This window comes from Chiloscyllium plagiosum, chromosome 10 (genome assembly GCF_004010195.1).
Source record: "Chiloscyllium plagiosum isolate BGI_BamShark_2017 chromosome 10, ASM401019v2, whole genome shotgun sequence".
NCBI lineage: Eukaryota > Metazoa > Chordata > Chondrichthyes > Orectolobiformes > Hemiscylliidae > Chiloscyllium > Chiloscyllium plagiosum.
The window spans coordinates 14,188,477-14,202,979 of NC_057719.1; the positions used below are offsets into that span (position 1 = coordinate 14,188,477).

General features: G+C 42.5%; 1 protein-coding gene across 1 annotated transcript in view; it reads right to left on the reverse strand.

The window, feature by feature from the left end:
- LOC122553394 (latent-transforming growth factor beta-binding protein 2-like) overlaps positions 1-14,503 on the reverse strand; it is a 366,328-nt gene that overhangs the window by 23,373 nt on the left and 328,452 nt on the right. The window contains exons 28-30 of the mRNA XM_043697103.1: positions 8,522-8,608; positions 4,911-5,039; positions 3,979-4,119 (exon numbers count right to left, since the gene is read on the reverse strand). Of these exons, the coding sequence (XP_043553038.1) occupies positions 3,979-4,119; positions 4,911-5,039; positions 8,522-8,608 (357 nt within the window). The remainder of the gene's footprint in view (positions 1-3,978; positions 4,120-4,910; positions 5,040-8,521; positions 8,609-14,503) is intronic.

Below are 14,503 nucleotides of genomic sequence, written 5' to 3' on the forward strand. Positions count from 1 at the left end.
AGGACCCTTTAATTGTGTGTATTTTCCACTGTTAGGCACAATTTAATGGAAGTCAGTTTGATTACAGGCAACAAAACAATCTGTTCAATGGTAGGTGGCTGAAATTTTCTTGACCCGTACCCTTTCAGTTTGAGCTCCTTCCACACTCCATTGAGCAAATCTTCATAGAATTGTAGAAACCCTGCAGTGTGGGAACAGGCCCTTTGGCCCAACAAGTCCACACCGACCCTCTTAAGAGTATCCCACCCAGACCCACTCCCCATTACTCTACATTTGCCCCTGACTAATGCACCTAATCTACACAATCCTGAACACTGTGGGCAATTTAGTATGGCCAATTCACCTAACCTGCACACCTTTGGATTGTGGGAGGGGCACCCAGAGGAAACCCATGCAGACACAGGGAGAATGTGCAAACTTCACACAGACAGTTACCCGAGGATGGAATCAAACCCAGATCCCTGCTGCTGTGAGGCAGCAGTGTTAACCACTAAGCCACTGTTGTTCAGTTCAATAACTGTTCATCTCCACTTTGTGTAACAATTATTCTCCCTCCTTACCCCTTCCCAGTTAACAACTCTTCCCATCACTCAATTTTCCTTGTCTGAGGTCATATCATTTGTGGGAGTTTGGGAAGAACTGGTCTACATCAGGATAGCCAGGGACACATTTCCAATTGAGAACATGACAAACATCGATGGGAGAGTAGCAATGAGGAAAGTTTGAAAGTTCTTTATAATATTTAAGGGATCGGTAACGTTTAGTTTAGAAAATGCTTGTAAAGGACCCTTCTAACAGTTTTCATCAATTCAAAATAAATCAATTGTAATGTTATTGGATGATAATGCTCACTTGTTCATGTGACTGGTGGCCCTTAGCTTGGAAGGATGGAAGTTAAAATGGAATCTGGAAAGGAGAACTGCAGACAGAAAAGCTGCAGCAGAGGGGAGAATAGAGAATGCACATTTAAAAGAAGCTGAGTTTTAAAATACCCTTAGATATATCATAAAGCCAAAGATAGGACTAGAGCAACAATTGCACTTGAGATTTGCCAGAGTTGACCGCTGTTGGATGATATTTATGAAAGGAGTTTTATAAAGGAGTCTTTGGGAAATGTGTATTATCAAGACTTGAATGAATCTAGCTGAGAGGACATTCTACAGGGGTGTTCCACTTCGATGACATGGAGATGCCGGTGTTGGACTGGGATGTACAAAGTTAAAAATCACACAACACCAGGTTATAGTCCAACAGGCTTATTTGGAAGCAGTAGCTTTTGGAACGCTGCTCCTTCATCAGGTGGTTTAGATGACAACTCTCTCTGAAGGCCTGGTGCTGAATGCAGTTTGACAGCCGAAGTACTTCCAGAGAAAAATGAAAGGTTCAGTGCACTGTCATTGAGTTGGGAAGATTGTGAAATTACACAAGTGGTGCCAAATGTTTGTGGGGGTAATGTGAAAGCTTGTAATATTGTGAAGTAGTCTTGCTACTACTGTTCATACAAACTATAATTTTCTTGTTGGTTCATGTTAATTTACACTGATTCGGAGATGTGTTGAAGTTTGTGGGCGGCACGGTGGCACAGTGGATGTCACACCCCTGCCTATTCTAGACAGGAGGGAAACTTAACACAGGAAACTGTAGGACAGTTAGCTTAACATTTCTTGTTGGAAAAACTTTAGAGATCATTAAGAGACAGCAGGACATTCAGGAAAATTTAACATAATCAAACAGTGTTGACATAGTTTATGAAAGGGAAATCATGTTTGACAAAGTTGCTAGAGTTCACAGAATCTCTATAGTGTGGGATGAGGCCACTTGGCCCATCAAGTCTCGAATGACCCCCTGAGGAGCATCCCGCTCCATCCCTACAACCCTATGATTAATCCACCTAATCTATACGTCCCTGGACACCACAGGTAAATTAGCATAGGTAATCCACCTAATCTGCACATCTTTGAACTATAGGAGGAAACCCACACTGGCAGTCACCCGAGAGTGGGATCGAACCTGGGTCCCTGGTGTTGTGAGGCAGCAGTGCTGCCCAGTTCTTTGAAGAGACAACATGCAGAGTTGATAAAACCAGCAGGTGTAGTGTATTTTGGATTTCCAGAAAGTTTTTGTTAATGTCCAAAATAATAGTGATTGCACAATATGGGAGCTTCCAGTATTGAGGGTAATGTATCAGAATGGACTGATGACTGGTTAACACACACAAAAACAGAGTCAGGATTAATGGATCTTTTTCAGGGTGGAAAGACTTATGAGGATCAGCGTGGGGCCTCAATTATTTACTATATCCATTAATGACTTGGAGGAGGAGTGCAGTGTGATGCAAGCAAATATAATAATCGGTGAGAGGGCCTATTGTGATGAGGACGAAGAGAAATGGAAAAGGGGCATGGGTTCCCATCACATAGTGCAGGCATGTCAGTGAGCACCCCTCTTAGTTTTGATCTGGTGAGGAATTTTCGATTATTGCCAAAATTTAGTAGAGAATGCTGAGACGTACTTTGTATGCTTTGAGAAAATTGCCACAATCTGAAATGGCTGAAAACATAGTGAGCTTTTGTTTTGTTTGTTTGTGGGATGTGGCCATCACAGGCTCGGCCAGCATTTATTGCCCATCCTTAGTTGCTCAGAGGGCATTTAAGAATCAACCACATTGCTGTGGGCTTGGAGTCACATATAGGCCAGATCGAGGAAGGATGGCAAATTTCCTCCCCTGAAGGACTTGAATGAACTAATTTTCTTTTACATCAATGGTTACATAGTTATCATTAGGCCAGTGTTTTGTTCCATTATGAAGCAAACTGTGTGACCGATATTGATGTTGATCTTTTTTGTGCTGTACGTTTGGATTCTTGGTTTTTGCATTTGGGTTTTCTGTCAGTCTGATGTTAACTGACTTGCAAGTATCACTGTAGCCATGGTGATTTCTTTTAAAACCGTTTTTGATGCCTGGCCTCGAATAAAAGGTAGCCATGATTTGGAGGTGCCGGTGTTGGACTGGGGTGTGCAAAGTTAAAAATCATAAAGCACCAGGTTAGAGTCCAACAGGTTTATTTGGAAGCATTAGCTTTCGGAGCGCTACTCCTTCATCAGGTGGTTGTGGAGAATAAGATCGTAAGACGCTGAATTTATAGCAAGTTTACAGTGTGATGTAACTGAAATTATATATTGAAAAAGACCTGGATTGTTTGTTAAGTCTCTCATCTTTTAGAATGACCACGTTGGTTTCAACTGAACCAACAATTATGATTTTATACTCCACAACTACCCGATGAAGGAGCAGTGCTCCGAAAGCTAGTGCTTCCAAATAAACTTGGACTATAACCTGGTGTTGTGTGATTTTTAACCTAGAATAAATGGGTTTTTGTGCACCGCTAATGGAGTTTTGTTTTCTAAGACTGTTTTGTGACATGAAAAGGTAAATACAAATGGTTAAAATTTAATTTGTTTTAAGCTTAAGGGAAACACCCCCCTCTTAGAGAGGGAGGCTTATTAGTTTGACTTTGAGATTTGAGCAGTCATAGAATCACAGAATCCCTACAGTGTCGAACCAATTGGCTCCTCAAGTCCACACCAATCCTCTGACGACCATCCCTCTCAGAACCTCCCCCCTTTACCCTATCCATGTAATCCTGCATTTCCTGTGGCTAACCCATCTCGCCTACACATCCCTGAACACTACGGGGTAATGTAGCATGGCCAATCCACACTGACTTGCACACCTTTGGACTTTGGGAGGAAACCGGAGCACCAAAGTGAAACCCACACAGACACGGGGAGAATGTGCAAACTCCGCACAGTCACCTGAAGCTGGAATCGAACCCGGGTCCCTGGCAGAGTGAGGCAGCAGTGCTAACCAATGAGCCACCATGCCACCCTTTGAAGAGGGCAATGGATCCGCTTAAATTTCTTGCTAATATAGAATTATTAATATATCGTAGAAATAGCTTCAAAACTTATATTTACCTCCTAATTCTGTGCCATTTATACATTTTTTACGGGTTACATCCAGTGTAAGTGGTGGGCTGCAGAAACAGTTAAAAGATCCTGGTGTATTGACACACTCTCCATTCACACATGTATTTTCATCTTGACACTCATCAATATCTAAAGAAATAATGACAAAAAAAAGGGGGACAAATATGTTATTCCTTTCGATTAATACATGAACATGTACCCACCTCTGCAAGTAATTGAGCAACTTCCCCGAGTAATAATGTTGATTGAAAATCATTGATACAATTATCTTGCGGTGCAATGGTAGTGTTGCTATCTCTGGACTAGGAGACCAGTGTTTCAAGTCCCACCTACTCCAGAGGTAGGTAATAACATCCCTGAACAGACTGAACATAAAATATGCATTTAATTGTTTTATCATTTTTGCTTTACATTGTTAACATGAAAGTATTAAATGCAAATGCGTTATGCAAGTAATGTGTGCACATTCTTCAAAATGTAGGTGTCACATTTCTATAATTTTACCTCCAAAACAGATAGAAAACATTCTATTGAAATTGAATATTCTCAAAATTGGAAGGCCAACTTAGTGCGTATATATTCCCATCAGTAAGCAACACTCAGAGATTGTACTGCAGCTGCAGAACCTGTGATTTTGAACTCCTATAATGAGTGAATGAAGATATATGTTGTACACCCATCAGTGAACACCAAGAGCACACAGTGATTGTTGTTTCCCAGTAGGTTGGAGGAATCAATACTAATATTTAGCAGACGATTTCTATAAGGGAGCTTGTTTATAATCAGAACTCTTGGATGTTGAATAGGCTTAGAAAGGAGAAACCAGTCATTTACTACTTGCTTAATGGGCAAGCATAGTTTTAAATAAACATTCATTGTAGACATACATTATTTTCATCCTGCTAATAGCTCAAACTTACCAACACATTCCAGTCGTACATTGTTATAGTAATATCCAGTGTCACAGTAACAGGCGTAGTCACCTATATTATTTACACAATGCCCATTCTTGCAAATTTCTGATCCAAACATTGTACATTCATCCGCATCTACAGTTGGGAAGTGAAACACATTTATTTCAGAGATATTTGATAAACAGTTCCACTATTTTGCTGAAGTGTTACAATGTCAGCTGATGGTAAGAGACAATTTAGCTCCCAAAATGAAACTTGACTCAATAGATCATAAGTTTAATTTTTGCAGATGGGTATTGTGAGTCACTGGTTGCATTCAAATGAGATTGTCAATGTTCTTTAAGAAAATAACACCAGTTTATTGCACAAAAGGAAAAAAAAAATGGAAGTTTAAACATGTGATATGTTTTAGAAAGATCTCACCCATCATCAGCAAAACAACAATTCAACCTGCTTCCCAGGTTTTCATGTATTCGATATCAGGGAAGCATCACTTGTATCTTAACTCTGCAAATTCTTAGAGAACTGACTTTTTCAGTTTTGTTGGCCAAGAGGCATATTTCCAGATGCTTAAACCTCTTTTCAGTCCTTACAACTTGAAAACTTCAACACAGACCCTCATAGTTTGGAAATTTCACAACTGGACCTGATCAGGTGTACCCAAGAACTCTGTGGGAAGCAAGAGAAGTGATTGCTGGGCCTCTTACTGAGATATTTGTATCATCGATAGTCACAGGTGAGGTGCCGGAAGACTGGAGGTTGACTAACATGGTGCCACTGTTTAAGAAAGATGGTAAGGACAAGCCAGGGAACTATAGACCAGTGAGCCTGACGTCGGTGGCGGGCAAGTTGTTGGAGGGAATCCTGAGGGATAGGATGTACATGTATTTGGAAAGGCAAAGACTGATTAGGGATAGTCAACATAGCTTTGTGCGTGGGAAATCATGTCTCACAAACTTGATTGATTTTTTTGAAGAAGTAACAAAGAGGATTGATGAGGTCAGAGGGGTAGATGTGATCTATATGGACTTCAATAAGGAGTTTGACAAGGTTCCCCAAGGGAGACTAGTTAACAAGGTTAGGTCTCATGGAATACAGGGAGAACTAGCCACTTGGATACAGAATCCAAAGATGTGCAGATTAGGTGGATTGGCCTTGCTAAATTGGCCATACTGTTAGGTGCATTAGTCAGAAGGAAATGGGTCTGGCTGAGTGACTCTTTGGAGGGTCGTTGTGAACTGATTGGGCAAATGGCCTGTTTCCATACTGTAGGTAATCTAAGCATCTAAAGAACTGGCTCACAGGTAGAAGATAGAGGGTGGTGGTGGAGGGTTGTTTTTCAGCTGGAGGCCTATGACCAGTGGAGTGCCACAAGGATTGGTGCTGGGTCCATTGCTTTTCATCATTTATATAAATGATTTGGATGTGACCATAAGAGTCATCGTTAGTAAATTTGCAGATGACACCAAATGTGGAGGTGTAGTGGACAGCAAAGAAGGTTACTTCAGATTACAATAGGATCTTGATCAGATGGGCCAAATGGGGCTGAGAAGTGACAGATGGAGTTTAATTTAGATAAATGTGAGGTGCTGCATTTTGGGAAAGCAAATCTTAGCAGGACTTATATACTTCATGGTAAGGTCCTAGGGAGTGTTGCTGAACAAAGAGACCTTGGAATGCAGGTTCATAGTTCCTTGAAAGTGAAGTCGCAATTAGATAGGATAGTGATGAAGGTGTTAGGTATGCTTTCCTTTATTGATCAGAGTATTGAGTACAAGAATTGCCTGTACAGGACATTGGTTAGGCCACTGTTGGAATATTGCGTGCAATTCTGGTCTCCTTCCTATTGGAAAGATGTTGTGAAACTTGAAAGGGTTCAGAAAAGATTTACAAGGATGTTGCCAGGGTTGAAGTATTTGAACTATAGGGTGAGGTTGAATAGGCTGTGGCTGTTTTCCCTGGAGCATCGAAGGCTGAGGGGTGACCTTATGGAGGTTTATAAAATCATGAGGAGCATTGGTAGGATAAATAGGCAAAGTCTTTTCCCTGGGCTGGGGGAGTCCGGAACTAGACGGCAGAGTTTAGGATGAGAGGGGAAAGATATAAAAGCGACCTAAGGGCAACTTAGGTCTACGCAGAGGGTGGTACGTGTATGGAATGGGCTGCCAGAGGAAGTGGTGGAGGCTGGTACAATTGCAGCATTTAAAAGGCATCTAGATGGGTATACGAATAGGAAAGGTTTGGAGGGATATGGGTCAGGTGCTGGCAGGTAGGACTAGATTGGGTTGGGATATCTGGTTGGCATGGGTGAGTTGGACCTAAGGGCTTGTTTCCGTGCTGTACATCTCTGTGACTCTATAACTGAAATCCTTCTGCTAAAAAATTGTTCTCTGAACTGAAACCTGATTCAGAACTGAACTCAAAAAAATTGAGTGACTCCCTGGTTTATTTTCTCTGTATATCATTAATGTTCCATTTTGTAAACTGTTCATTGGTAAATATTACAGTTATCCTGCTGGGTACTTGAGTGAAGGCACATGAATTTTTGGAAATTAAACATTGACTTACACTGTTCCAAACAAGTTTCTGACTTCACAGGACTGAAAGCAAAATCAACGTTATCTCTAATTTTAAAAATCCCACATAATAATATGTTATAAACTGCTATCACACTGTTATGACCCAACTGAATTGTAATACAAGACTGAAATTTGGCTGGATCGTTTAGATCTTTTATCTTTATTTTGGTTAATGTTATGATCAGTCACTGATGGTGAGGAGCCTGGAGGCAGAGTTAAAGGTAAGAGTGAGTGGGATGGGGAGAATTTCTGCAGAAGCCAGATTCGAAGGCCCTGACAAGGTGTCAATACACATTGACCCAAAGTAGGAAGGGGCAGAGACAGGCCTGTTAATGAGCTGACTTTCTTGCACATCACAGACTGCGCAGTGATAGTTGCCAGGTTGGATGTCTGTTTCCTGCTGTTCGTTAAATCCTAACGATAGTGGGATGAGGCATTTCAGTGACCATTAATTTGCAATGTAAGAGCCTCATCATAGAGTTTTTACTGTGTGAAAGCAGGCCCATTTGGCGAATTGAGTCCACACAGAAGAGCATCCCGCACAGATCAACCTCCTGCCCTGTAACCCTACATTTTCCATGGCTAACCCACCTAGCCTGCACATGATGGACAATTTATGACAGCCAATCCACCTGAACTGCATGTCTTTGGATTGTGGGAAGATACTGGAGCACTCAAACAAAACCCACAAAGACACAGGGAAAAATGTGCAAACTCCACACTGACAGTCACCGTAGGCTGGAATTGAACCCATATCCCTGGAGCTGTGACGCAGCAGTGCTAACCACTGAGCCACCATGCCACCCTAACTGACTCAAAGGCGGGTGAGTTTCTTAACACAACCACTGGTACTGGTAAAATTGCAGCAGGGTAGGGGACAATCTGAATAAGCAGCTGCCATGGACCACCCCCAGGGCATTTTACCAACAGAAGTCTTAAACCCCAGGCCAATATCCAACATTCGGACCAATGTATTGCACTTCACAGTAAAGAACAGTTGCTGACAAATCAAACCACGTTTTCTATTGTAAGACTCACCTCCATAGCTTTGTGATCCAAAGCTAAAAGAACCGATCTGAAATGGAATAAAGCCTTTTCCATCTGGACAAATTTCATTGTATTCATCTGAATTGAGGCAAAGAGAACAAATGGTTCAGATGCAGTTCTGATTTTTTTTAATTCCAGCCTTTGACAACACACACATCACATGGATAATGGTTCAATCAAACACCACAATTGTTTCTGAGGAAGGGCCACTTGACCTGAAAATTTTGATTTCTCGTCACAGATGCTGCCAGATTTGCTGAGCTTTTCCAGCAATTTCTGTTTTTGTCCTACAATTGCTTCACTGTCCTGTTGACACCTTGAAATGGAATGTTGGGAATTCTGTTTGCTTGCTCTGAATATCCCCTCACAGTAATTCTGTGTGTTGTAACAGTGAGCCTAGACTCTTATGGGACATCTGAACATACCTATTGATGGAGTCACTTTCCCTAACGCAGTCGTAGTGTGATTCTTTTGTACCTGATGACCTTAAGAAAACTGATCATTACAAATGTAATGGGTCTTTATTCTTTTACTTAGCAATGCTCCATGACCTCTCCCTCTCTCTCCCACACGTACGCATGCGCGCACACACACAACCTTTCTCTCTCCCTCTCTCTCTCTCTCACACACATAAATCAATGGGGTAAAATTGCATTTGCAGATTTGAATTTGTAGGTACATTCTATTTTGTTCAAAAAGCACACAATCAGTCATAGAATCTCTCCCTCTCTCTCCCACACGTGCGCATGCGCGCACACACACAACCTTTCTCTCTCCCTCTCTCTCTCTCACACACACACACATAAATCAATGGGGTAAAATTGCATTTGCAGATTTGAATTTGTAGGTATATTCTATTTTGTTCAAAAAGCACACAATCAGTCATAGAATCCCTGCAGCGTGGAAACAGGCCCTTCAAGTCCACACTGACCCTCCAAAGAGTATTCCACTCAAACACATCCCTCTACATTTACCCCTAACCTACACATCTCTGAACACTATGGGCAATTTAGCACGGCCAATTCATCTAATCTACACATTTTTGGATTATGGGAGGAAACCAGAGCACCCGGAGGAAACCCACACAGACACAGGCAGAATGTGTAAACTCCATACAGACAATCACCCAAGGCTAGAATCGAACCCGGGTCCCTGGTGCTGTGAGGCCACAGTGCTAACCACTCAGCCACCATACGTAGCTTTTTATAAATTCCTACTTCTGGCTCCAGGGCGAGATACAAACACACTAGAAACTTGGCTTCACATCTAAAAAGCATTGTCTGACCTTTATTCTGATAAAACCTGAATTTATCTTGGGGCAGGGATTTACATATTGATCAATTGAAAATTGCATCTCCATTCTAACTGATTAAGGACTGAATAGCCATCTAGATTTGTTCAATACATTCGCATAAGTTGTATGACCCTTTGATCATTTACTTATAAATTCTGCGTCCCATATATTTTCTCTCACTAGCTGCCCAAGGAATGAACAGCGATCCAAAAGCTTGCAGTTTCAAAATAAACTCTGTTGGACTATAACCCAATATCGTGTGATTTTTGACTTTGTCTACCCCAATCTAACTCTGGCACCTCCACATCATAATGTCATGTATGTTTACAAAAATCAGGGGTTCCTGTAGTAGAGTTGGAACAAAGTGAACAGCTGGAACAACATCTCACCAGGTTCAATCTTCTCCACTGCTGTCAGCTATGTATGGATACATAGCTGAAGAAGGGCTAATGCCCGAAACGTCGATTCTCCTCTTCCCTAGATGCTGCCTGACCTGCTGCGCTTTTCCAGCAACACATTTCCATCTCTGATCTCCAGCATCTGCAGACCTCACTTTCTCCTCAAAGATTTCAACCTACTGCGAATCCTCTTACAAGGATGCCTTCCTTGAAGAAGCTCCCTTTCTCCCTCTACAAAGGTTTCAGTGAGTCCCTCTCTCACTGCACCCCCCCAGGTCATCTCCTCTGCACAGAAGATTCCTGAAGAAGGGCTAATGCCCGAAACGTCGATTCTCCTCTTCCCTAGATGCTGCCTGACCTGCTGCGCTTTTCCAGCAACACATTTCCATCTATGTATGGATACAATCAAGCCAAGCTTTTAGGGGTCATGAATACAGGGGGTGGTGAGTGATCATAAATAGATCTCACCTTTCTTTTTCTATTATCATTTAGTCCATTTTTCTAATCAACCTGTTCAGAGATGCTATTGCTCACCTCTGGAGCATGTGGGACTTGAACTCAGGATAGGGACACTACCACTACACCACAAGAAGGACCTTAATAGGTCTCATCTTAATTACTGCCTCAAATAATTTCCAATAATATCCTCAGTGTGCCAAACATTGTGAGGGAATTTAGAATTTACATATGCAGATATGAAGCAGTACATTTCACTAGCCAGAAAAGTTAATTGTCCCAAAATCCTTGGAGCTGGATAGTAAGGTATATTTTATACCTGAGACCTGGACAATGCACCTGCAGCTTTACTGGGATTTTGCCTTAGCTGGAGTAGAAATTCTTCCCTTGAGCCCGCTTTGAGCCTTTTTAAAGACTTCAATTGAACTCACCTCAGTTGCAGACTCCCACAGCTATCTGGATTACACCTCCTTCCACCCTGCCTCCTGCAAAAATGCTATCCCGTATTTCCAATTCCTCCACTTCTGCTGCATTTGCTCCCAGGAGGACAAGTTCCACCACAGAATATGCCAGAGGGCCTCCTTCTTCAAAGACAGCAATTTCTCCTCCCACATGTTGACGATGCCCTCAGCTTATCTCATCTACTTCCCGCACTCCACCTTCAAGCCCCACCCCTCCAATCGCAGCAAGGACAGAGCCTCCCCCTGGTCCACACCTTCCACCCCACCAACCTCCATATACATTGCATCATACTCTGCCATTTCCACCGCCTACACACAGGCCCCACCACCACAGATATATTTCCCTCCCCACCCCATCCGCTTTCCATAAAGACCATTTCCTCCATGAATACCTCATCAGGTCCACACCTCCCACCAACCCACCCTCCCCTCCCGGCACCTTCCCCTGCCACTCTAGGAATTGCAAAACCTGTGCCCAGACTTCCCCTCTCACCTCCATCCAAGGCCCCAAAGGAGCCTTCCATCAGTTTCACCTGCACATCCACAAATGTTATTTATTGTTATCCGTTGCTCTCGATGTGGTGTCCTCTCCATTGGGGAGACAGGGCCCCTACTCACAAAGCACTTTCAGAGAATACCTCCGGAACACCCGCACCAACAAAGCCCATCGCCCCGTGGCCGAACACTTCAACTCCCCTTCCCACTCTGCCAAGGACATGCAGGTCCTGGGCCTCCTCCATCGCCACTCTCTAACCACTCACGCCTGGAGGAAGAATGCCTCATCTTCTGCCTTAGGACCCTCCAACCCCATGGCATTAATGTAGATTTCACCAGTTTCCTCATTTCCCCTCTCCCCATTTTATCCCAGTTCTAACCTTCCAGCTCAGCACTGCCCTCATGACCTGCCCCACCTGTCAATCTTCCTTCCCACCTATCGACTCCACCCTCCCCCAACCTATCACCTTTACCCCCACCTCCATCCACCTATAGCACTCTTAGCTACCTTCCCCCAAACCCCTCCCATTTATCTCTCCACTCCCGAGGCTCCCAGCATCATTCCTGGTGAAAGGCATTTGCCCGAAATGTTGATTTCCCTGCTCCTTGGATCCCGACTCACCTCAATTGCAACCTAGTGTTGAGCCCACTTGAAGACTCCAAACTTCCACTAGGATTGTAGAACCCCACAGTCTCCAGGTCAAATATCTTCAGTGGGAGCCAGAAATTAAAACAGCTTCAGCCCATGGAGCACTCTGCTTTTTCTGAAGTCTTACTCTCCAGGTGGCATTTGCTGCTATAGAATGTCGGGGCCTGCAGTGTTACTGACTGTTCCACAGGAAGGTCAGCTTGTACAATAGCTGGAACCCCATTAGTGCCCGACCAGATAGTTGCCCCTTGAGGCTTCCAATCTACACTTTACATGGAGCCTCAGGGAGGCAACTATCTGGTTGGGCACTAATGGGTTTCCAGCCTATTGTACTATATAGTTCAGGAGAAAAATCTTTTACTAACCATTAATAGGGCATGAGTGTTGCTGGCAAGACTAGCAACTACTTCCCGTCCCCAGTGGCCCTTGAGAAGGGATGGGTGGTTAAACATCCTTTTGACTATAACTGAATGGCTATTTGAGCATTTCTGAGGATCATTAAGAGTCTACCACATTGTTGAGTGCCTGGAGTCACATGTAGATCAGACTTTTTTAATTCTTTCATGGAATGTTAGTGTTGTTGGCAAAGCCAGCATTTCTTGCTCATCCATAACTGCCCTTGAAAAGGTAAGGCAGCTTGATTCCATCATAAAAGGACATTAATGAAATTATGGGGTTTACAATTAAGGCATAATATTTTATAATATGCCTTTAATGCAATAGAACATTTCAACGCATGCAACAGATGTTATGAAACAAGATACAACACTCTTTGTCATGAGGAGATTTTAGAGTAGGTGACTAAACATTTCCCAAGTGTAGTGTCTAGAGTTTTGTCAGGAAGGAAAGTGAAGCAGTGAGCTAATTTAGGAAGTGATTTCAAGAGGTTAGAGCTCAGGGATTTGAATACATTGTGGAAAGACTAAAATTAGAGAAGCCTGAAACTCATTATATTTTCAAAATTGGCAATGTGTAGGCTTTTATTTCTAATCTAGTAATTGATTCCTGAAATTCTTTGGTCAATGGTTCACAAATCTTTTCACTTTGGTCTTTGGGGTACAACAATTCATCACTATGGATTTATTGGTCTTAACACTTTCTACCAGTAATCTTACTTAAAACAAAAAAATAAGTTGGGTTGTTGCCGTTTCTTGGTGAATGTTTGGAGGAAGTAAACAGATGATGTTAAATGTCTTTACTCATCTTTGGTTTCGGTACAGTTTTCACCTTTTTCGGTTCTTGTTTCTCATTTGACAGTCATCATTTGTTGGACTTGAAACTGTGTTTTTCTGCCTGCTTCATCTTTGCTTCTCTACCACTTCCAACCTGTCCTTGGATGTCCAGGCTCATGCAGCTTTTTTTTATCTTCCTCCTTGTAGGGTTTGTCAGGCTCATGCTTCCTCCTCATTTTACTTCTCTCTGGTTCAGTCTACACTTTCCAACAACTGTGTAATCATCATTTTACATTCTCAGCAGTATGCCTTTATAAACACTTCATTTGCTCTTCACTGAAATATCATTGAAAACACCCATGCACTTGATCACTCTGTAACTGCTATCCTCAAAAGAATGGCCCATTTTCCCATTCCTGTGTGTTATCTTCTGTAAGTTACCAGTATCAAGTTGGGATATGCACTCACCCTTGTAGCTCCACCAAGGACATGCAGGTCCTTGGACTCCTCCATTGCCAGACCATAGCAACACGACGGCTGGCGCATTTCCAACCCCCCTCCCCCAAGTCCCTTTTATCTTAGCCTGCTGGACACACTTTCCTCATTCCTGAAGAAGGGCTCATGTCTGAAACTTCGATTCTCCTGCTCTTTGGATGCTGCCTGACCTGCTGTGCTTTTCCAGCAACACATTTTCAACCCTTGTAACTACCCTGGTTATGGATGAGGAATAGTCACATGTTATGTTTGTTAACTTCGACTGAACCACTTGACAATTCCAATTTATATTTGGTTGACTTAGAAACAACTTTGCTATTTTCACATGTCTTTCTTATCTTTGACTCTCGAATGCACATCTTGTGACTTTTACCTTTTTTTATCATAGTATAGGTATCCCACCAGACGTTCTCATTTTGTGTCTTTTCATTTACTACGTGGTCATCTTTTCTGACATTGCTAAACTAACTCTCTTCCTGTGCCCCATGTACATTGCATATCTGTGGGTTAAGTCCACATTTCTGATATTTCACAAAAGTGGTTATTTTATTTG